This window comes from Camelus ferus, chromosome 17 (assembly GCF_009834535.1).
Source record: "Camelus ferus isolate YT-003-E chromosome 17, BCGSAC_Cfer_1.0, whole genome shotgun sequence".
In the NCBI taxonomy this organism is placed as follows: domain Eukaryota; kingdom Metazoa; phylum Chordata; class Mammalia; order Artiodactyla; family Camelidae; genus Camelus; species Camelus ferus.
In genome coordinates, this window is record NC_045712.1 from 1,377,044 (window position 1) to 1,402,113 (window position 25,070).

Genomic DNA, 25,070 nt, shown 5'->3' on the forward strand with positions numbered 1-25,070 from the left:
GTGTCAGGCAAAAATGGAGTGGGCTTAGCTGTAAGAAAGCAAAATAAAGACTTCATTCATCCAGTTTTATAGTTTCCCTTGTCTGTCTTGTACATAGTGTGTATATGTGAGCACAGAAAGGAGAAACAAAGTGACAACTCAAAAAAAAAAGAATCTTTTAATAAAAATTACTCATAAAAATCAGAATAAATTTCAAAAAGCAAGATACTTCTTAGTACATTTATAAAAGAACATTTGGTCCTTTTACAAAAAGCTCCCTTTTAATTTAAATACATTTCTTATTTACAGATTAAACATAAAATATCATCTATACTTGCAAAGCATATTGCACATGACAGAGAGAAGCACTTGTAAATTTCAATAGGTTTTCCCAGAGTTTTCAACTCTAGATTTTTTTTCTTTGTAAAAACAGATTTATCTTTCTTGTGCATAATAAATAAAAATGTAGCCTGTGTTTTGCTATTTAAAACTAAAACAAAATACCTTTAAAAATATTATTTCTCTGCCTTTCAGGAAGAGGGAAGGGGGGGTATTAGATCAGGAAGGTCCACAGGTACTTTACATTTTCGCCAGATTCACAACCAAATTCAAGTGGAAACATAACCCTGAGCCCTGTAACACCTGGGGACACACAGCCCAGCAGCCCCACCTCCTCACTCTCACAAGGTCCCTGCCCTGCAGGGAAGAGGCACTAAAGGAGGAGCTGGATGTCTGGGAATGGAAAAGGAAAGAGAGATCAAGATTTTTTTTTCCCTAAGGTCCCTGCTCAGCTGCTCTGGGGCTAGGGCAATCATCCAGCCCGACCTGTTACACAGCACTGAATTTGAAAACAGCCAAAGAGAATGACCTCTGGAAAAAAGGAATGTCTATAAAATCCGAAGCGAAGGATTACAGTTTGCAATCATTCAGTAAACTGAGCTAAGAAAATAGCTAAGTGGGGTCTTTTTCTTTGGTGGGGGGCAGAGGGGAAGGAAAGGGGCTTATCAAGCTGAGACCCCCAGACTGCACAACCACGCTTACCTGCCAGGGAGCTACGGGCTATTTTCACCTGCAAAGGCACCGACCTGGCACAAAATACACAGAAGACCGTGTGCACGCCCCGTGACCCAGGACAGCCTCAGAACCCAGCGGTTCAGGTGCCCAGAGCAAGTTGTGGCAGATTTGAAAGTTCTGAAGGAAAGATGTGAAAAATGGAAGCTGGTTTTTCACAAAGGCCAGCACAACCAGAGAGCTCGCCAACACGTCCTCTGCCACCTACACCTCTGGGAAATGGAGTTCCTCAGTCACACCATCTCAGCTAGCGAAGCCTGCCCTGTAATGGTTTAGAACCTTGTGGCGGGAGATTTAGACTCTACCAAGCCTAACTATAAACTAGCTTTCCACGAAGGTTTTGCAAAACCATTTTCATTGTGTCAACCAAAGCAGAGGCTAGACACTAGATACACGTGGGGATGCGAGGATGGTGCAGGCTCACAGCTGTTCCAAAGGACGACACTGTTCAGAACCAGGGTGTTCCCAGGGCAAATCACTGAGCAAGGGCACCGCCCCAACACTCCTCTCCTCTGCCCTCCCCTCCCTGATATCTCACAACAAAGAACAGAAGGAACAGACAACACTCTGCAGAATACATTATAGTTGTTGACTTTCTGATCTTCAAAAAGGAAGCCAGTTTTTAATGTGGCTCAAAGAACCTTCTCTTTGACTAGCACAAGATAGCATTCTGGCACCTAGTTGCACAAATCACTGATTACAAAGCATCCAACTCTAGACCGGGTGGTCTGGAAGCTCAACCACCAGGATTAAGTGAGCCGCTCACCTTGGGACTCACAACTGGTACAAGTCCAGTGCCTGGAAGTTGAGGCTCTGGGACTTGATACAGAACACGTCTCACCTCAGCCTGTGCCCGAGGGGCCTCTGCAGCACTCAGGCCCGGATCCCTGTTCCAGAGTGTGTGGGGGATGGGGCGCCCGAGCCCAGAGGGGAGGGGATGTTGGAGTGTGAGCGGGAAACTGAGGCAGGGAACGAAGAAAGAAAAACAGATGCACGGAGGGCCCGCTTTCTTCCCTGAGGTGCCCCACTCTCCCAAATGGCTCACTTCCATACAGTCCCACCTCAGAGAAAAGATACAGGGCACTCGCACGTGTGTGTGTGTGTGTGTGTGTGTGTGTGTGTGTGTGTGTGTGTGTTTAAAATGGGACCTTTTGGCTTTAGTGAGTCAATGAAAACACTTAAAACATATATAATATTCTCAAAATTCTCTCTTCAGTAGACTAGACAAGGTTGATAAACAGAATGTTTCTGAAATGAAAAACATAAAATGGAAGCATTTGATTTTTTTTTAACTTTAAAGCAATTTGCATAGTAAATATTTAAGACAGAGGTGACATTTATTACTGAAAATCCTTTTCCTAAAAACCTCAAAGAAGTAGACTATATTTAAAAATCAATAACACAAATTTTCAAGAAGAAATAAAACTCCTCTTTGATTGAAAACACAATGGCTTACGCAGCACTCCCTTCCTCCTTTCAAAAGACTATAACAAAATCATCTGAAATCTGCCAGTAGCGACGGCAACGCTACAGGTGAAGGTGGGGGTTTTTATTAGACCGCCTGCCCTTTCTACTGAGATTCAGCTCAACCTCTGATGTCACAGGGAAGCCGGGAGAGGGGCTCAAACCCAGCCCTGCCTTCTATGAGCACTCAGTCAAGTTCAAGGAGACAAAGTTCTGTTCTGGCTAAGGAAATAATAACAAGAAAGAAAGGAGTTTTGGCACAACTTCTTCCTTATATATATACTTGCTTAAAATATCAGGTTGAAAGACAAGGACTGGCCAAGAAATTTCCAGAATCTTCCTAATTGATACCCATTCCCACCCCCCTTTCACTGTGGTCCCACTAGGTAGTAATAAAAAACAAGCCTGTTAAAATCATAGCAGCAGCTGTGACATCCAGTGGCCCAAACCAAAATAGTAGAAGGCACTAATCTGAAGCCTATGTTACACAGAGCAACGGCTCAAGGAGACCAGAAAGTCACCTGACATTTCTTTCTCCCTGACTTAGCTAGTTGGCACTAGACAGAGGAAACAAACAAAACAGAATTCTAACCCGAACATGGTCAGAATCGAGAACCCTTGGTTAGTAAATGTAAGACAGCTGGAAGCTCAGACAGTCGTAGGTACTTTTCTCTCCCTAAAAGGCACCTGGTTCTGGAACTATGGGCGTTCCTCAGGGAGGTCCACCAGAACCATAAAGCGGCATCCAGAAGATCCACCTGTTAAGTTCCTGAATCATGGCCTGACAACTGAAGAGAGTGACTGTTACAGTTCCGATACGGCTGTTACTCGTAAGCAAATCGTTTGTAACACTGTGACGATTACCTGTAGCGAAAATGAGTAAGTGGCTGACTGTTCCCCCACTGGATCGACAATCATGGGCGGTGACTGGGAGAGCCTAGCTATCCAGAGAGAGAGAGAGACAGAGACAGAGAGAGAGGATGATGAAACGCAATGAACAGGGAGGTCAGGTGGACCTAGGCCCTTCTGTGAGCCTCTGACGGAGAGGCAGCCACGCTGCTTTTGCGGCGAGGGCCCGCACACGCAACACCCGATGGATCCACAGACGGAAGCTCTGAAGATCCCGCCAGAGACAGCCCAGCCGCAGGGCTTCGTGACATCAGCACAGCGTAAGAAGCCAACTTCCATCTACCTTCTCACTTCAAGCTATATCCTTAAGACAACCTGGGCACTTTATTGAACAGAAGAGAAACACTTAAGTGTGCAAGAACCCACTAGCTGTGGGTGAGGAGCTGGAGAGAATTCCCTACGCCGTCATGGACACCCAGACTCCCATCCTCTCCTGCTTTGGCCCGGGTCTCCGCCAGGCCTGGGTTCCGCTGGATCAGGTCCACTTCAGATGAGGCCACACAGGAGAGCGCAGATCAGATCAAGCCGACCATCTGGTCGATCTGGCGCATGTAGATGCTCTTTAAGGGCAGAGAGTATCTCCTCTCGTCAGGAACGCGATTGCACTTAGGAAAAAGGAGGGACAATTTGAATTTTGAATTAAAAACCCATGTGTTAATTCCTCAGGAGATGGGACTGGATGACCTCATCTGGGGGTAGGTGGCAGGACTCGGAAACTGAGGCTTCTTCCGAGCAGAGCGATGGCATCCACTGTGAGATACTGCGGCCTGACTCGTCACCTGACGCAGTGCCCACGTCCCCCTCCGCACGTCCAAACCACCCTGTTTGATGCAAATCAATACAGCTACCTGGGGCTGCTACGAGAGGCTCCTGGATTTCTGTTCCCTAACCTTCCCCACTGCTTACGGGGATAACGTAGGCATGCGCGTGGAGCCCCGCTCTGAAGGAAGCCGGTGCTTCCTGCATCTCACTAAAGGTCATCATGAGTGATGACCGTCCTTCTTCCCTCTCCAGCTGGTGGGTGATCCTGTGGCTCTTCCGGGTCCACTCTCCATCTTCCTCCACGCCGCCCTGGCCCCAGAGGCTGTGTTCCCGTGACCACTCTCTCCGCTGGCCACTTCAGCCAGGAGTGACAATGGGCCACTGCCCCCACGGTTTCCTTACACCCTGACGGCGCCTACAGACACAGCCTCTCACTGAAAACCGTCTCAAACTGCCCAGCCTGAGTGTGCCGTGACTTTTCCGTCAGGAACCCGGGTGACAACGTGATTGGCAGTCTTTTCCCCACAGGCAAACCACCCCTGGAGAAAGCGACTTACGTTGGAGCTGGAGTTGATGACTCTGAGCTCGTGAGGTTTAGGCCGGTGCTCTGACTTTCCCACTTGGTCCTGCCCTCCCTCTTCTGAAAAGAACTCCTTCCAGGGTGATTCCCGGAGATGCTCATCTACGGATACAATGTGCCCCTCAGTTGTAAACATGTATCTGGTTCCAGATTTGTGTACCGGATTCTCCTCATCGAAGAGCTAGTGGAAAAGAAAAAGAAAAAAACATACAATTGGAACTAACTCACAGGGGTGCGTCCTCCCAGACCACTCAAGGAGAAGAGTCAGCTCGGCTCTCAGGCCCCCCCCCCAGGCTGTGGGGCAGGATAAACCTGTTGCTTAAATTGATGACTGAACTTCCCTGACCCCACCCTGACCTAGAGTTGCAGAAAGCCGGGGGCCAAGACCCAAGCGCCACCAGTCAGTAATAGCCCTGGGTAGACGCCCCACGCGCTCCCGAGAGTTCCAGTGCTGGAGTTCCAGAGCTACCCACCACCTCGCACACACCAGGCCCTAAGCTGTGAAATGCTGGAAGGAAAGGGGCCGAGGGCACCCAAGGCAGCCCTTTTCTTCGACAGAGGACTGTGCAGGGGGTGAAGGAGGGGAGGGGACACCGGGAAAGAACACCTAACCCATAGGGACAAGCCAGTGTGGGGAGAAGGCAGGGGTTCAGTCAACGACGAAAGAGGCAGAACTCAGAAACAGAACCCTTAGGGGTGGAAGAGACTTCACAACCACCGCAAGTATGTTACAGATGGGGAAAAACTCAGAGCAGCTTGTCTGTGTTTACACAGCTATCGGGAGAAGAGTGTTGGCCCAGGTTCCCCGCCACTACCCCCTCCCCAGACACCCCCGACTCCGCCCCGGACCCTGAGTTCTTCCCCCGGAACACCTGGGGTCTCATTCTTTCACTCCAGAACTTGCCCCGGGAACATCCCAGACAACAGCTGTGGACGGGATGCCCGCAGGCTCTCGGTGGCCGGCCCCAGCCGCCCTGACCGGCACGCGGTGGGGGAGCCCTCGGCACAGCATGGGATCCGGCAGCAGGTCTGCGGCCCCTCACTGGCGAGGCCCCGGGACAGCTGGCGGGCACGCCACCTCTGCTGCCTGCTGTCAGGAGTGACGCCACCAGCCGCATCATCGTAAAGGACTGGACCGGTGCTTCCAAAACCTACCTTCGTACAGAATCATTTGAACCACTAATCAAAACTACAGATTCCTGAGCCTGCTTCTAAAGATCCTGATTCAACGTGGCTATAATCTTGACAGGGTGATTCTGAACCAGCTGCCCCCGGGCTTGGGAACCAATGAACTAGATAAAACAACCTATCACTATTGCTCTTAAGATTTCTTTTTTTTTTGGCGGTGGAAGGTGGGGGTGGTAATAGGTAATTAGGTAGGTTTTTTTTTTCTTTTAGTGGAGGTCCTGGGGACTGCTTAGCACACACTCTTCCACTGAGCTATATCTTCCCTCTTCTATCACTGCTGATGGCTATCTTTGGCTCTCAGCCCATATCCTGACCCTTTGTACCTTGAGAAAGTATCTGTTTTTGTGTCGCCACACTGGACAGTAAGAGAGGGGAGGACATGGCACTGGGACAGACACCACACGTGCCCGTGGCAGAGCACTGAAGTGGAAATAGCACTGGACAAGGAGTCGGGACCGGGTCTTTGGCCTCGGCTCTGCCTGGAGTCACCCCGAGAACCCAGGCAAGTCACCTCGCTCGGAGATGCCAGTTCTCACGAAGGGAAGAATGAACACTGGCTGGATGATCCCTACAGTTTCTTCCAGGTCCAAAAAGTCAGTCTCTCTCCAGACACGTTAGGACGTGTGTATGGACAGAGAGCCACTGGGCGGCAGGTCTCAGCCAAGGGCACACACGTCAAGGGAAGTGAGAGCCGCAGACACTGCTCTCTGCCTCAGAGAAGCCTTCCAGCCGCCACCCTGAGGCGGGGCCTCTGGTAACTCCACAGGACTGGTAATCCTAAATGTGTCTGTTTGTTTACTTGACAACACCTCCTCCACGAGGCTAGAAACCACAGCGGGAGACAGCGACGTGCTTTTGCTCTGACAGTGCTGCGTCCCCGGGCCAGCACAACGCCCAGCGCGGAGCAGCGCCCAGTGACGGGTGGTACGTGGGAGGCAGAAGGGGTGTCTGCTTTCAGCGGGACCAAACACTTCTTGGGTTTCCCTTACAGCACACATACCAGATACAAGTATTTACAGGTCTCACTGAGAAAGAAGCTCTCCATCCGGTCCTCTTTGGATTTGTCGATGACGTGATGCAGCGTAGCGTACCCACACCTACAAAACAATCTTCCAGTTAGTCCCACCTCTGCTCCCTCCCACCTGCTCACTGACTGAAGAAGCAGAAGTCGTCTGTTAACAGAATAATCAAGTTACCAAACACCCCATGAAAAACAAACTGTGTACGGTTTAAGCGCAATCCTTTGTAGCCTATGCTGTCTGCAAGTTCATTAAGAAAGTGGCTTGGCTGCCTAATCATCAGGTTATTTGTAGGGGAAGTGGGTGGGGGCTTGGGAGCGGGAGAGAGTGTTTGCTAAAAGCTTAACAGGACACCAAGAAGATGACTGGTAACATCAAAGGGACTGATTTAAATCTTATGTCCCAACACTTGTAGACTGACTTATCATACAGACAGTCTAAAACAGTATTTTGTAAGAAAATACTTATGGTATTACTGCTAGGTGAAAAAAGCAGGTCACAAAATCAAAATACTGAGTTTTTTTCATATATATATACACACATACATTTTATATATATATGTAAAAAAGGAGTGTAAGACTGTATACTTAAATGCTGCTTATGGTTATCTCTGCACGTGGAGATTATGATGGTAACATTCTACCTCTGCATTTCCTATACTCCCTACACTTTTCAGTGTGTAACTTCTCATCTGTATAATAAGGAAAACCATTAGCTTTAAAAGAACTCATACAGTCTGCTGGAACCTTACAGGAATAAAGTTTTTTTTTTAAATTCCCACTATAATGGACAGGTTCCACTACACAAAAAGTAAGCAATTTCCCTACAGAATTAACATTAATGACCTATTCTAGAAATTAAAATGCAAAATAGATAACATTTTCCCAGAACAACACAAAACAAATCAAAAGTGGCCAACAGAAAAAGTAAGGAATTTAGAAAACTAACTTGACTTTTGTGTACTTTTCCAGACTCTGCAGAATGTCCATTCCCACGTGGAGGTAGAAGGGATTCTTGGTTGCCTAGAGAGAACACAAGAGGAAGTGACCCAGCGAGGGCCTGGGAGGCGTGCCGGGTGACCGCAGGCATTTCCCAACGAGGGAGTCACTGGCCAAAGGAAGACACATCGCCAGCTGCCTTCGCCTTGAAGGGGTCACGAGTGTTAGGACTCGGGTGTTCTGTTGGGCCACGTCAAAGCGCACCCCAGTCTGGTGGACTTTAACGGGGCTGAGAAGATCTGCTCCAGGGAAGAGCGAGCTGCTGCCTTTGTCTCTCCTGAGCCCCATCAGGGTCAGAAATGAAACGATGCCTCATGGACAGTCCCAAACCCAGTCTCCCTCTTGCCTCAGAGCTCTCTAGAATATGAGCTGCAGGCACAGGGACAGGGCTTGGCCCCACCCGGCCTGGAGCACGGTGAGGGCGGGCTCGGTAGCAAGCTGCCTCCCCGGGTACAGGAAGCCGCCTCCATGCACTCGCTCTCATCACCCCATCGCCCACGAGCTCAGTCCCTGGGCTGCCTCCTCTTCTGCACATGCTCACAAATCAGATGGTTTCATTAGGGGAAGAAAAACTCTGGGATGATGAGACTTTTACCCCCAAAATAGTTTGAAAGTTGGGGATGAGCTGTAATTCATGCTCAGGGCCAACCTGCAGCAGCGAAAGAAAAACGACCATGAGGTTAGCTGTCTCTGCACTAAGAGAGCGCAGGGAGCGGCTTCAGAAGGCAAGGCTGGAAAGCCAAGGATTTCTCCAGATTCTAAGAAAATAGTCAGCGTGAGGTGGAAGCTCAAATAGCAAAGAAGCAGTGACAGAAATAAAGGGGCATAAACCCAAAGAAAGAACTCAGACAGCACCGGCATGCCGCCCTCGGGGTGTGAGTGGCCTGGCTCTGCGCTGAGTTCAGAGGCAAACCCAGGGGCTCTCTTCCCGCTCCCGAGAGGGTCTCTCTTCACACATGAGGTCAGTGACCAGTTTCATAGGATTTCTCCCTTATCAGAAGCAAATGGCAAGGATTTGGTATAAAAAAAAATACTGAATAAACCAAAGTACTGATCCTACTACTGGAGCTCATAACAACGAGACCTCCTGGTGAGAGCTTGCCCACTACACGTGTTCGTTCCAGGTCTACTGAACGGCACGGCCGGCCGGCCCCGCGGGCAGTGAGCAGCTCAGGCTGCTGTGTCTGCGAACGGCGGACAGCTCTCGGTGCATGTACACGTATGGTGTGCACACAAGTACGCATATCTGCCTTAACCCATGGAGGAGAAGACTTTCCACAGTCAAAGTGACATTTCCTCTGGCACTCAAGTAATTTCACCAAAGATGAACACTGTATTTTTTTTTTTAAGATTAAACAAAAATAGACATTCGGATGAATCCCAGATGATTCCCTTTGCAATTAAGAAAAAGAATTTTTTTTGTCTGAATAATTTACATACACCAGGGTTCCATAGTACAGGAGCACTGAAACGCATCCCAGAAAAGAGTTCTTCGGTCAAATAAATTCGGAAAACAGTGAGTACCAAACCATCCTCCTAAATGGTTTAAAATGTGAAAAACAAGCCGGAAAAACAGGGTGTTTCAACCTTGCAGAGTGCAGGCTAAACACGCACGTGACCGCTGACACCTTCTCTGCCCTGTGGAACGAGCGCTCGCACTAAACACTAACAAGACCATGGACCGAATGTAAGTCCAACAGAGTTACTGAGAAACAACACAATTCTACACCAGTCAGCAAGTGATCGCGATGAGCCAGCTGCTACAGGACTTTCCGGCATTTCAATCCGAACCACTGTTTAACAACCTCCAGTACCTGGTAGAGGAGATACGTAGACTCCACCAGCTCTGGTCTTAGCGGGTAGAAGAGCACGTCGGGGGCCTGCAGCTGCCAGTTGAACCTCTCAGGGAGGGCCCCATAGCGCTTCCAGATGGCATAGTAGAAGGCATGCAGGCAGATGGCATCCTCCACGTCTCCTATCAGAACCTGAGGAGCAGACGCAGGCCACCAGACTAAGGCACGTCTCAGAGTGGCCGGAGGTGGTAGCAAGGCCCCGGACGCCCCACCTCTACCCACTGGTTACCTGACCTATGCGCGTGGAGACAAAACCCACCCAAAAGCAGCAACCCGGGCAGATGCCCCCTCCCCCCAATCTGGCCATCAATGCCAAATTCACATGAACTGCATGGGACGAGAGGTTAATTGTACTCATGAACAGACAGAGAACTGAGAGACGGGTCATCGGAAAACCACACACCGTTACTTTCCAAGCATGGCTTTGCACTTATGTACTATGGAGTAATTTCCAAACAATGGAGACACATTGTGCTATTAACATCCCAAATCTGAAGGAGTCAGAGAATGTTCTGATATCATAAAAAGGAAAGAAAGAGAAAAAAAAAGCTTTCCAATAATGGCATTTTCTTAGCAAACACTACTGTGTGAAGTACCTGCAGTCCGGGGAAGAAGGCCTGGAGAGAGTCGATCCACGTGTTCATGAGCTGCCCACTGAACATGTTCACATTGACGTAGAGCGGCGGGTCCCCCTCTCCCTCGTTACAGGCTTCCCGGCTGCGGGTCCAGGCAAAGGGGCCAAAGCAGGAGAAACAGAAACAGCTCCAGCCGTGCCCCTGCAGCAGCCCCGGGTGGTTTCACTTAAATGGAATCAACATTAACCTTTTCTCCTAACACGTTCTTTAAACCTTTGGAGAGGGACTGCCTCTACTTGTTGATATGAGACTCTGGCATCAGATGACACCCACCACAGAATAAAAGTTCTAAACTCAGCAGTGGTAACGCATCAGGATTTCATTGCACTTTGCAGAAAGCACTTTGACATTCAGGTTTGAGAATACTTCCATGTAATCTGGCATTTAGCTTGGGTGGGGTGTGACCTGAGTGGGGAAGCCTGGTTATTTCTGCAAAAGAGTCTCTTCTCTAATAAAGCCCTACACCATGGGCCTGGAGGAACACATCAGAGCAAGACGCTCAGGGATCACTACTCAATTTGGTTCAGGGCTTTAAAAAGCCAAAAGGGCTGAACTCCAGCTTGTCTGCCTCCTACTAAAACGCAGCACTTGCACGAGTGGTTCCTACAATAGTCGGGGGGAAATGAGTCCAAGAAAATCCCACCCTGTAGCCAACTCAGTAGCTGTCACCTGCAAGGGCCGTGTAATATACCCAAGTACACAGGGAAGGCCCGGGGAGAGAGAGGCGACATCAGGGGGGGAAGCCGCTGCAGCTTCGGAAGGCACCTCTCTTCTTGCCGTCACTTGCTGCTTGTCACCTGTGGCAGCCAGTCTCCAGGTGGCCCCCCATGATCCCTGCCTCCTGACTGCCGCACCCTGGTGGGTCCCCTCCCACATCACGTCAGGCTCGGTCTGTGCAACCAGCAGCTGTCCGCAGAAGTGGGGGGGGGGGCATCGTGCTGAGACGAGCGCACGAAAGCACGTGGCTTCCATTCTGCACTTTCTCTTTCTCTCAGATCACTCATTCTGGGGAAGCCGGCTGCCAGGAGCTTTCCTACAAGGAGGCCCATGGGGCAAGGAACTGAGACCTCCAGCCACAGCCAGTGAGGGACTGAAACCTGGAAGGGGTCCCCAGGACCAGCCCAGCTGCTCCAAGCTTCCTGACCCTCAGAAACCGGATGCGATAACATCTGTTGTTTCAAGCCACTGGGCTTCAGGGTAATTGATTTTGCAGCAGCAGATAGCTAACACACCTCTTCACCCCCAAACGACAGGCAACTCGGAGGCAGGAAGAGACCCTGTGAATTTAGGCTGAGAAAAGCATGATCATCTCAGAATGCATTCTCTCTGCTTCACAGGGCAGTAAAAGCGATGCTGGGGAGACATACCCTCTTCTTAAGTAGTTCTGAATACTTTGATATGCAGCATTAAACATTTCTAGGTCTTCTTTTTCTCCGAAGAGAATATAAGATTTCAGGAGGTATTCGTAGAAAGAGTCCAGCCCGGCACCCAAGCCGCTCTGCTTTCCAACCCACCGGCCCGTCTGAATGTTCACGACGTTACCTGTGAAATAAGCAGAGACCGTCAGGGTACCCAGGTAGGGGAGGCTCCCACCTCAGCCCCACTGCCCCTCAGCCCCTTGCAGGAAACAGGGGATGAATGCGTGGCCCTCACTCCTTTATCAGCCCTACCAGGAGCAGGGATGGCCAGGAGAGCTCTCTGCATATACAGTGTTTAACCACTGACACAAAAATGGGGAAAACACTTCGTGTAAAGGAAAACAGGTTTGTTATTTTGCTTTTCCAGATTGAAAATGCATTTTTCAAAAGCCTAAAAGAGAGTTGTTCATTAGAGAATTATAAATTATATAATTTACATTATTTGTAAAAGAGTAAAAAAAACCCCAATAATCCAAATGTCCAATATTAGAAGAGTTAACAGACTATCACGTAGATTTTAAAAACAGTAACAATGAAAACAAGCTACCAACTTGAAAACACCTGAATGACTTGCCAAATGTAAGGCAAAATAAAAATATTTATATTATCATGTCAGTGCATAACAGCGGCCCATGCCAGGCTGAAAGGGCTCATGGGAAATTTTTGAGTTGACAATTTGGGGTGACACTGGTCAATCATTTGATGATGGGCTGACAATCTGGACAACTTTTTTATCTGCACAGTTGTTAAATACATGAAATTCACAAATAAATTTAAGAACTTCAGGAATAATCAAAAATTACTTCTTGCAATGACACTATAGCTCCAGGACCATCAATCCGGTTCCTTCTCAATGACAAGAAGAAAATACTTCTCAACATAAGACAAACAGTTACAGGAGGCAACAACCTATCACAAATTGTATCTTGAGTTAGCAAAATACTGATAATTACTGAAGATAAATGATGAATGCACAGGGGTTCATTATTCGTTACACTTTCTCCTACTTCTATGTGTTTGAAATTTTCCGTAATAATTTTTTAATAACATCTTGGCCAAAAATCTCAAGGAAAAACGAGAAAAAAACCCACCTAATACAGGTATAACCAGAGCTTTGAACCTACCACCACGGGCCAAAATTTTTTAGGAGAAAGCCACTCTACCAGTAACTCTAAATTCCTATGATGTGAACCTCACACTGAAGCAGTACAGCCTGCCTCTTAGGCAGCTTTTCATAGCATTCTCATTAACAATGATTTTCAAGTGGAAAATGCCAAGGGATTCAAATCAGAAGGGAGCTGCAAACAGCAAAAACATCATGCTGCCCCATCGAACCTTACAGCCTCACTCTAAGCAAAAAGGCACAAAGAAATTAGACACAGCAGATGCTGAGGGCCTTTCTCTCTGAGTTGTTAATTTTCAGAGTCAACGGTACAAGAAAGAGGGGTGGAGAGGAGGGAGGGCCCCAGAGAAGAGGAAGGGGGCGATGGATGCAGTCCCAAGGGCCTGACAGGTGCCCCACACCTAACAGTCCTGTGTCGTTGCTCCGCAGGTTCCAAAGAGCTTTCACTGCTCGCCTGGCCACCCACTCAAACGTAGAATCCCCCAGCAGTCGGCTCAGAATCCCAAATTCCACCAGGAGGGAGCCAGCTCCGGCCGTGCACGTCTCATTATTGCTGTCGGGAGGAACGCCTGTCTTTAGATTCACCTGGGGACAGGAAGAGACAAAGGCTCTGTGGCAAAACTCAAGGCCCCCGCAGGGCTGGAAGGGTGGGCCGCAGCCACCGCACTCCACTAATGAGCCAAGCTCGCTGTGGCCTGAGTCACCGCCTCCCTCCCTTTACATCTGAGAGGAATGCGGGTTAAGTTTAAAAGACACAAACAAGACAACAGCAACACCAGAGCCCAGTGTTATTAATACGAGCGAGTCCTGGGGGAATCATGGCAATGCTATGTGCTAATCCACCTCTTCCCAGCAGGTTTTCTTCGTGGTTACCCAGCACCAGGCTGGGCACCAGGACACAGGTAAGCTGCGGAATCAGCTGGACATGCTAAGTGAGCCACTGTGAACGCATTCCTGCTCTCAGCGAACACACACAGGACTCAGACTGGGAGGCAAAGGGCACACGGCGAGAACATGACCGCCTCCTTCATCCTGGAGGCTGTGTGGTCTGGTTCCACTGGTTACCTAGAGCCTGACTCAGTTCCCAGAGGAGTTCTGGCCTCAGCACATCAGATGCCACAAAGATAGGCTCTCATACCGGACCCTACATGTGAACCAGCAGCTAACTTGCTGGCCTGTGCAGGCTTTACATGAAAGATCTACGTGAAACGTTCAAAGGAGTCGCTGAGCCCCCACAGGGCACAGGTGGAGTCCCTGGGGAGATGGACCCAGGTCAGAAACAAAGACAAGTTCCCCACTGTTTCGTAGCAGGGGATACAAATCCCACACGCCAGTGGACTTAAGAACACTGAGCACAGGAACACAACCTTCTCAAGGGGAGGGAATACGTCACATATGTCACTGGATGCCTGGCACACAGTAGGTGCTCAGTAAACGCTGAATGCATTAAAAACTCTTTACATCCTATTTAGGGCCAAATTCTCACAAGGACATGGCTTTCCTCTTCCACATCAGCCCCACTCCTCCCTGCAAATAAATTCATCAGCAAAGAGTTTTAACTCAGCAAGGTGGCGAGCCATCAGCGCGGTCTACCTACCCGAGGGTAGGGGATCCCGGTCTTGGTGTTTTCAAAGGCAGGGAGGAGCCGCACGGCCAGGTCATGAGCCATGTGCAACAGCTCATTATCATAATCCTTAATCGTCATGTCACCAAAGGGCTGCTTGGAGTCAGTAATTATTCTGTGGGCAGAAAGAAGGCTTCCCAGGACCCTAATGACAGGAAGAACAAAAAAGTAATAAAATCATGCCAGTTGGAAATGTGCACAATCCAGCTCAGAATGACAGAACCATTCTGAACAGAGCGGAAAAAGGCTTCAGTTCCTTATGGACTTGGAACTGCCTGAAATCAGAGGAACTGGACTTCATGACCCCCTGAAGTCCTTTCCAGCCCTAATGGTAAATGATCAATTCTTAACTAACCACATTACTGAAAGGGAGACAGCAAACCACTCATCCGAGGCTCCTGGGAATAATCCCACTTCAATATAACTATGCCTGGTGATCTGCATCATCTCATCACAGGGGAGGACCCTGATCACTCTCAGAATAAGTGTCACCCTTCAGCATTAACAAACTACTCTTGATTTCTCTCGCTTGGGGAAAAAACGTAGCCATATGAGAAACAGAAAGGGGCAAGACAGCAAATATTGACCAACTTCTGTAATTCTGGTGGCCGAGCAACGTGAAGCTCTCCAACTTCTGGTCAAGAGTCGAGGTGAGGAAGAGGAGGAGACGGGGAGAAAATGGCCCACTCAGAGGGAGGGGCCGCCAGCTTAGACCTCCCTTCCCCAGCAGTCATGAATCCACGTCCCACTCCGGTGATGTGGAGTGGACTGTGACATTTTTCAGAACAAATGCTTTCCTAACTTCAATTTCAAATAAATGTTCCATCTGGAATGTTATGCAGTAATACAGTTTTCAGAAAGTTTAAATGGAATAGGAAAATAGTCACAATATATTAAACTAAGAAGGCAAGATATAAAACACGGGCCCAGTACACTGGGGCAGGGGAGAGCAAGAAAGACACACATGGCGCAGACAGACCCAAATGGTCCGCAGGGGTCTCATGTCGGGGGGTGGGGGTGGGGTGCGGGGGTGAGATGGGAAACCAATGTCATCAGAAACACGCAGGGGTTTTCCCAGGACAGAGTGAAGGAAATGAGACTAGACACAAAGAGAAATCATGAAAAATTCCTTTAAAGGGACTCAGTCTTAAACCTTCATTAAAGCCTAAGTGTGTCTTTCTATTCAGTCCCAAATGTAATTGCTTTGAAATGTCAATTGTTTCAGTTTTCACAAATCCAAAAGCAGATGAAAAGGGGACACCAGGCCAGCAGGTCTGCACCTTGTGGCTGGTGGCCCCTCGCAAGAATTTTCCCCCTTACGCACACACAGAAGCAGCCTTCAATCCGTTCTATGGACTATTTTACCTTATTGTGGCCTCAAACACTTGGACGGTGGAATCTTTGTCAAATGAAACTGTGTCAATCACTAACTTGACAGCTTTCTGGAACTCGGACGAATTTCCCATTATCTTTAAAAAGAGGAACAGAAACCATTACAACAGCCTGAAATGAAACTGAAGGAGATGATGTCAGGAGACGGGCCACTTCATTTAAACGTCTGTGCGTCTGGTTTCCTACTCGTGGGAGCAGAACCACTCAAGGTACAAAAGCAGTTGTCCCAGGATATTTTCTGGGACAGACGGCAAGCCCATTTCCACCAACTCAAGAATCCTACCTCTGAATGGCAAAACTGTGACAGTCACTCCTCATAAAATCACGAGCAATGAGCACCCTCGGTGACCCACTCCTCTCTCCCCCAAACTTCAGACTGACATTTAGCATGCAGGACATATGGTGCCTGCAGTTCCTGAAATGGGGAAAAAATAAATCCAAAAACTGAAGAAACAGAAAACATAACTTTCCCTCTGCTCCTCAAATAATTCGACAGCTGGGGTGCTTGGCTCCCGGGAAACTGCAACATCTGGGTCACTGACTTGTTGCTTGTTATCCAGACGTCTGAACGCTCTGAGAAAGAGTGGTATTATCTTTTGGAGCAGAGCGTAAAGCCAGTGACATGCAATTCAAACAAAACATACACATAACCAGCTCTCCATCCTTTTTAAAAAGTGATTGAGAATTAGGATTCCTGTTCTGGGTGTGTGGATATGGCATTATTCCAAGCTTCCCTCTCTTACATGAAGTGCCAAAGGGGCATACAATTTTACAGATGAACTTGAATTGAAATGCTTTCATGCTGTTCAAAATTTTAGAACAATCCTGAGACCAAAATGACATCATAAGGACATACGCAGAAAAACAAGGAAGAACAAGTAACTTCATTCAGACACTACTTCCAGTATGTCTTATTTCCTAGTATGTATTGGTCTAGCGCATCTGTTTTCCTTCCCTGCCCCGCCCCTCACTGTTATTCTGCTGTAACATGCAGGGCAAGTACAGACATTTCTTTTCTGGCTTTCAGTTCTTTCTTTTTAAAGGATTATGCAATCATGCTGCAAGTTGCATCAAATGGTGGAGGGATTGCTAGAGACGGATGGTTTCCAAAGTACATCTGTTACAGTTCGTTTAAAATGTTAGCAAAAGGAAAGGAAAACCTCAACAGAAGTAACACCTGAAAAATAAGCCTGAAGTGTGCGTTAAAGACCGGATATTCTACAATGAAAACCACAGAGGCTGGCTTGTTTCCTTACAGATGTTCAGCAGCAGCAATATCTGTGAGCAGCTGCAGATGCTGACATGATCTCAGATCACGCAGAGGGTGGCGAAGGAAGCCGACGACTCTCGATTACGTGTTGTAACTTACCATTTGAGCCACAGAACAGAGTAACAGAGTAACAAGGCTATGAATTCATTCATTCGGCATCAAGAAAAGCTGGACTGGACATTGGGGTTAAATAGGTTTCTTCACTAGAGGCCTTCTCAGAGTCTTTAAAATGCTGGTGGGCACTGCAGCTCTCCAACAGAGGGACAGACTTAGAGAATTTTTCAAGTTCATTTGAGGACGGAATTCTTTCAGGGAGCATACCCTAAGAATCTGGACTGGGGGATGCCAGGTTGGTAGAAATGCATTTTCTTAACACATATTTGCACTCCTACTATGTTTCAGACACCAGTAGGTGTGGAGAGAGTGAGCTGAGTAATAGAGATGATGTCTCTGTACTTAATGCGCATGGCAGGGGGATAGAAAGACACAATGAGGCAAAAAGCGAGAGCTCGGGGAGAAAAGGTGGGCTTTCGTAAGCCATATATGAGTCTTGGGACTTTTTTTGAAGCAGGACTTGCAGGCTGAGTCTGCCTCTGGGATAATTCAACAAGTTAACTCTAATGAGGATGAACATACTTGTCCGGGCACAGTTAGATGAGTGATGGCAGGGGGCTGAGATGGAGCGGCAACAACTTCAGAAGGAGATATTGGGCGACTCAATGGCTCCGCAGCTTCAGCCTGGCAGAGTGAAACCCCGGGTTTCCCAACAGACCGTGAGCCTAGGAGGATGGAGCACGACCTCTCAAGCTCTGCCCCAGTTCCCGTAATTCTACAAGTAGCAAGATTCTGGCCAGCTGTAATGCAAACTTAGCGAGCATTACCCAACTCCTGACAGCTTTAAACTCTTTCTAAGTTCAAATGCAGGATCCAGAATCGACCACAGTAAGAATTTTCCAATGGTAAAGGCTTGCTGGACAACTAAGTGGAGCAAAGAGGTAGTAAAATCATGTTTACATGGGAAATTTGTGAACGCTAGGATGAAATACAGTCCCCTGCTGTGTTCTGCAGCAGAAGGTGGTGATGCAGGCGCAGCGCACAAAGATAGTAAGTACCGGGCCGCGGTGCCGTCTGCAAGGCTGTGCAAAGGCCTCCAGTTCCCTCAAGGGAAACCAAGGGATGAGGAGGTGCAGGCAGCCCCCGAGCTGGGAGCCCAAGCCCACAGGGTATAGTGTCCTCAAAACAGGGAAAGCAAACTAAAGTGGCGTGTTTAGAGAGAAAGGCTCTGCACAGGGGCTGGGGCCAGGGCTGAGACTCACTCTTGGGGAGCCAGGAGCTGGGTAGCATTTCAGGGGATCCTGTCCCCTGAAGATCTTGAGATCCCGAGATCTCGTCTTTGACTTCTGAAATCGTAACTCCAGTAATTGTAAACTGGTTCCTTCAAGGAACAAAAGAGTGGGAAACTGGGAGAAAAAGTTTTCCCCAAAACAATCCTACTTTCTTCTCCATTTTTTTTAAGGGTAATCACCTCCCCCTCATCTAACCTTCAGTGCTTTTCTGGCTCTCAGCATTAAGCTCATTAAAATAAACAACAGCAATCAGAGCTATGAATACAGTTTGAGTACCAGGTTTCCTGGAATTCTCATCCCTGAGGGAAATGAAGGGTAATTAACTCCAAAATATCTTATCTTAATTAGTTAAAAAAAATTAATAATAAGGCTGAACACTTACTGCAAGTGTATCCAACGCATCAACAAGAGTCAATGAGTAATTCCCTAGGACATCATTGATGTTCAGATTTGAACTGAAAAAGAAATAAAATCTGAATTAAACAAAGGTACTTTAAAAGAGAAAGAAGACAATAAAACTAAACACTCATCAGAAACTAAAATTGCTGGAAACTGTTATTTACTCAGGGACTGCTGTGGGTGGATCAGGACAGCAATGGTCCTTCTACTGCACAGGTGACAGTTTCTATAGTGTCACAGAACAGCAGAGACACACACACTTACACCGTGGTGGAAAGAGCACGGAACAGAGCGTCAGAAGACGGGGAACAAGAGTTGTTGCCCTCTCTGAGATACAGTTTTATCATTGCAAATGATCTCTCAGTCCAGCTTCAAAAAGCTCTGATTTGGAAATCATCAGGAATGAAAAAGGAGAGGTCTTGTCATATGACCTGCAAATAAGACTTTAATACAGAAATCAGAGACTCCAGCAGATTACACACAAAAAGAAGCAAATAAAGACCTCACTTTCAGTCTCAGTATCACTCATCTGTCCATTGTCTGGGGGAACAGATCAACTTCTTTATAACATTTCTTCACTAATCTCTCCCCCAGAGAACTCCCACTACCTTCATCAATTCTCAGGAGGAGATGGCTTGTACCACGCACCAAAGCAGGACTGCTTCTAACAGGAACTGCATTAATGTTTCTGCCACACACCCCCTACCCATAATCAACACCAATTTCCCATTTTGAAACAATCCCAAGACACGAACCTCAGGACTGCAATGAGGGCCAATGACAGTTCTTTATAACATTAGGAACGACAAAGATGACACTAACACGGCTGGGAAAGGCAGGGATGGGAGAAGCCGTGACAGAAATACAGTACAGTGTGACAGGTTCTAGGCAGCTCGGTTCTATCCCATCCCATTCCCATAGATCCAGAAAGCAACTGCAGGGGCTTGAAAAGATTTCAAAGATGAGAAATGAAAAAGATGCAAGTAAGGAAAGAAAGAGGATAACCGTTTAGAGATTACGTTTAATGAAAGACCACAGTGACAGAGCCCTAGTTTAATCTTCAGCAATGGACTTGCCAATATTATGATGTCTTCCCTCAAACCCCAGGACCACTTCACATACTCCCTGGGTCTCTCTGCTGGGCCCTGCCACCCTTCCCTGTGGGCGGCCTCTCCCGTGTTCTTCACGTCTTGCTCTGCTCTCTGAAAGGCCTCCTAGGCGCTCAGGCGGGGGAAATGGGCCCTACGTGAAGCAGGCATAAACAGCTCCAACGTTTCACTCCTGACTTTACCTGAGCCTTTGCTGTATGCTGGTTATGCCACTTAAACGAGGACAAAGAATGTATAGCAAAACTTTAGATTCATTGTTTGGAACAAGCTGTGCAGAAGGGCTGTATAGGAACCAGGGCTATCTGGTCTCCCACAAGCCAGGAAGCCAGCGCAGCACACAGCTGCAAGCCTGTACCTGCTTCTTCTTGGCATCGACTCTCCCTAAACACATTTATACGATTGCAGAAGGTCCTCTAAAGGTAAGAGCTGTGGGTTAAAATAAGCACTTCAAGGGTAGTGCCAGCCAGAGAGGAGAGGAGGAGTGTTGAGAGTTGCAGGAGAGCGTCAAAGCAGACCGGGAGATCCTCATGCGCAATTCAGCCAACTCAGGAACCTTCTGCTGGGCTTACGTATTTACCTCCACCTGCACTGGCCCCTGGAAGGGGTGACTAATGTGGGTCACTGCCCTCCTTCCTATGTTTTATTGTGCTTTTCCTTTGGGGCTACAATTAAAATGGATCCGGTTTTAAAATACTTCTCAACAGAATGTCCAAGCAGTTACTAACAATGAACAATTACAAGAGATGCCGCAGGAAAAAGCGTATCTGTAATAACTGTCGTGGTTCCTTCTCTTCACTCGGTCAGACAGAGCCACTCAAGATTTAAGGTGTTTGTGAAAACACTTTTAATTCTTTGCTACCAGATAATTGTTATATACTCTTTCAAAAATATGCCAAAATAGAAAAAAGAAAAATGGGGAGGGGAAGGAAGGAAAAAGTAGACTCCATAAAACCCTCTTGGCCTGATGGCCCCAAATTATGCAGGTGAGACTGGATTTGCCCGCGTAGATCTCCTTGATCCATGGCCAGACTGACCTGAGGATTCTTATCACTCCAAAACAGAGAAGGTGGAGACATCTACAGTCTTGATGGAAAATTTTTGATTATGCAGCAAACATAATGCTAATAAGACATGTTCAAAATTAAATGTATGTGTGAAAAAAAAAATCCCACATATACTTAACCTGTAACAGCTGCTCAGAAATCTACCTGGTACTGTATAGGCACAGAGGTAACATAAGAAACAGTCCTTGTGTTCAAGGGATTGATAATCTGGGGAGACAAGACAAAGCAAAGGAAGGTGAACACACAGCAGTACCCAATTCGCACACGATGTTAAAATGTGGAACAGCAGCTCCAAGGAAAGGAACCAAAAGGAGAACCGAGGAAATCAAAGACAATCATCTTCAAACAGTTCAATGGCGTCATGGAAAAAGACCTGCGCCTGACTCTGAAGGAGGCCAGGGTTTCAGAAAGAAAGGGGAGGACGGAGGAGGCCACCTTCAACTAGGCGTGCCTAGGAATGAGTCCATTTAGGGGCCAGTACCTGTTTGATCTGTTAATTTGAGATTTGCTTTTTTTGTTTGAATAGCAGCGTGGCTAAGGAGAAAGCAAAGAAGGGTCATGTGCCCAAGGCCTGAACGAACATTATTATTCACGAGATTGCAAAATTTTAATAACCAAATTGACTTGGAGAAACTTTTGAATTTGGATCCTCCAGCCCAAACTGGGGATGTGAGAGGAACTGACTTTGCACAGTGACCCGTAGCTGGACAGAAAGACCTACTATTTTTAAAAAGGGTTCAGGTTTTATTTACTTCATGTAAATACTCCTCACTCTACCTCCAGTCAAACAAAGCAGGCAAGGTAAGCCTCAAGTAAATGTGACTAAAAAGAAAGACACATATGTTTAGCATTCCTATTTTGTTCCTGTACTTTCTACATAATATTCTAACAGCTACCCTACTTTTTAAAATAAATCATTAGAATACACTTGACAGCAATTTTGAGGATACATTTGGTTAAAATAAATACCTGCAAGATTTTTATTACCAGTTATTATTTCGGGGATGTAAATGTGCCCTATTGTTTCAGAGCCACAGTAACAAAGCTCTGGTTCTAAACTTTCCTTGAAAATACTAAAGTCTGAGAGGAGTTATGTTAAAGGAAAAGGCTGAAGAAAAATAAACCTTTCCACGCTTTTTAAGTGGCCAGTGTGAGGGTATGCTCAGGGCCACCAAAATCTCAGAGCTCCTTCACCTCCTCAAAGACACCAAGGTTTACCCACCAGAAGGTTTACTCTTACCCTCTGGGCACAGCCCTTCCCACATGGCATCCCCTCAATGTTTCTAACGCCATCTTTCCAACAGCAACAGATCTGTCCCAAAGCAACCTGACCTCAGCTTACCCAGACTGTCAGTGAACAGTCAAACCAAACCACTCACCAGCAGACGTCATTCTGAAGCAAAGGCCTGTGCCGCCAGGAACGACTATGGGGACTAGCAAGCTAACCAAGGCCACCTCACCCTTCTGGAGAGGGGCTCCAATTTTCCAGAGGGTTCTTAAGGTTCATTAGGGAAAGCCTTAAAATGCCAACTCACTCTCCAGACCATTGTGAGTGTTACCACAAGTCTTATTAAGCTGTTTTTCTTAGGTCTACACCATCAAAGGAAATCTGAGAAAAAGTTGGTGAGGGAGAAGGAAGGGCACTTACTCAAAGTGTTCCCTCCCTTCTTGAAATACCATGACCATGGGTGAGGAAACACAATTAAGATCCAAAATATGTACACACATTTTGATTTCAACTATGTTAAGAATGTGGAGGCATATGGGCAGGAGCTGGCAAGAAAGATAAAATAAAAATAACTGGTGGGATTTCAGGCTTTTTTAAAAAAAATTTTAATGTTTTTTTCCTCAAAAGATTGAGTTCAAAAGAAAACATATGGGTATAAAGTCTGGTATAGTTAAACTAGTTAAGTGAAACAATTCAATTTCCTACAATCTGGAAAGGCCCAGTAATTCTTTTCAAAATTTAATAAAAATTCTCCCCCGAAAAAATTTGAGACAGAAAATACATTAATATGTATAAAGCCTGATACAGAGAAACAAGAAAAATAACTCATCGGTTTCCTACGATTTTAGGAAGGCCCAGTCCTTTTAAGTTAACCTGGGATGTGCCTGTTGCTTCACTAAAAATCATGCTTCCCAACTGCAATTTAAGACGTGAACTGGTGGATTATCGGACCATTTTTAAAACTCTTCAGCCCCTTTGGTGTACGGGCTTCCTTTTTAGAACCTAGGGACTGGACTTTGCTGCTCTTCACCAGGTGGAGGAAAATGCAGGCATCGTGGCAGCTCAGTTCCTCCACTCCCACCTGAGAGGAGAGACCCAGAGGAAGGGAGTCACCTATCCAGCCTAACAGGGTCCCTGTCAAAGCACACCGACCGGCTCCCTCCAGCTAGGAGGTCCTTAGCTGGGTATGCTGTCCTCTTGGACTCTGATGTCAACAACAGTGACCCTTGAAGCTCACCTTCTGCAAACAAGGCTGGTGGAAGGGGACTGGCTGATCTTCTCTGACAGCCCTGCCGCCAGAGTCGAGGAATTTAATGGGACAGGCCCTTCAGGGCAAGGAGTCTCATCCGGGTTCTCAGGGCCCCACGTCTGGGCCAGACAGCCTTCCTCAAACCTAACCACCCTCAGCCTAGGAAGCAGCCTCTGTTAAGAAGGATAAAGGTGTAGCCCTAGCTCTGCCTCAGACTCACTGGACGGCTCGAGAAGTCCCGTCCCGGGATCAACTCCTGAATTTTTTTACCTGTATATAGAAAAGTTGGAAGTTGGCTAGCTAAGGGGAGATACGGGCTTGCTTTGAGCTGCGTTTACAAGGGATATCATTTTGATTTTATGTTTATCTGGAGAAGGGGCTGCAGATAGGAGTCGAAGGCCCCCTAAGCCACCCTCGGTACTGCCACTGTCCCCTCTGGTCTCTGGGTCTCAGTTCCCTCATCTGTGAAAGAGATGCGCTGACAGCTGTTCAGTTATTCTGAGATTCCGGGAGAATCCAAACAGAGGACAGCCACCGGCCCCTCCACGCACCCCCAGGCCCAGCGGACCTCAAAGGGCCGGCAGAGGCCCCCAGGACCCCAAGCGCCCTGGCAGCCCTGGGGCTGGGGGGCGCAGAGGACAGAAGGAAGCGCGCGGGGCGCGCGGGCTACTCACGGGTCCCCGCGGTCGGGCCCTCGGCCGCGGCAGTGGATGGGGTTGAGCTCGTCCTCGGGGAAGGCGTGCGCCATGTAGTTGTCGTAGCCGAAGACGAACATGCCCCGCGCCAGGTCGCGCATCTGGGCGCGTAGCTTCGGCGGGAAGGCGCCGCTGTAGCGCTTCTCGTACTCGTCCGGGCCGCGGCCCCGGCCGCCCAGCACGTAGCCCCAGTGGGCCGGGCCGCATACGCCCGGCCCGGGCCGCCGCGGAGCCCGTCGCCGCCCCGCCGCCGCCCCGGGGACGGGCGGCTGCATCCACGACGGCCCCGACGGCCCCCCGGACCGGCCCGCAGGGCCCGAGGCGGGAGACGCCGAGCCGTCGAGGCCCCTCAGGCGCTGGAAGCCGAAGCTGAGCGGGAAGCGCTGGTAGAAGCCCATGCTGGGCCCCAGCCCGAAGACGAGCCACAGCACCCCGTGGAGGCCAAGCCGGAGGAGCACCAGCCCCAGGACGAGCGCTCGCCATTGCATGGTCGCGCGGGCGCCGCGGGCATTATTTTAAAGCGCGGGGGGCCTTCCCCGCCGACCACCGCACCCACGTCCGCCCCGTAGCCCCGCTCACTTTCCCTTTAAGGAACTCCCTCGTGACGCACCAGGAACTGGCCCATTGTCCCCCACCCACGGCACCTCGGGCCCGGCCAGCCAGGCCCCACGTTCGCCCGCCCAAGTCGCCGGGAT

The 25,070-nt window shown here is 48.3% G+C and overlaps 1 protein-coding gene across 1 annotated transcript; it reads right to left on the reverse strand.

The window, feature by feature from the left end:
- Positions 1-429: 429 nt before the first annotated feature.
- EDEM1 (ER degradation enhancing alpha-mannosidase like protein 1) lies at positions 430-25,070 on the reverse strand. Its single transcript, XM_032458043.1, has 12 exons — positions 24,355-25,070; positions 19,014-19,086; positions 15,989-16,092; positions 14,597-14,768; positions 13,401-13,584; positions 11,826-12,000; positions 10,420-10,540; positions 9,785-9,955; positions 7,921-7,994; positions 6,954-7,050; positions 4,743-4,946; positions 430-4,028 (listed from the first exon to the last, which is right to left on the reverse strand). The coding sequence occupies exons 1-12, from the start codon at positions 24,861-24,863 to the stop codon at positions 3,939-3,941; spliced, it is 1,974 nt and encodes a 657-aa protein (XP_032313934.1). The 5' UTR covers positions 24,864-25,070; the 3' UTR covers positions 430-3,938.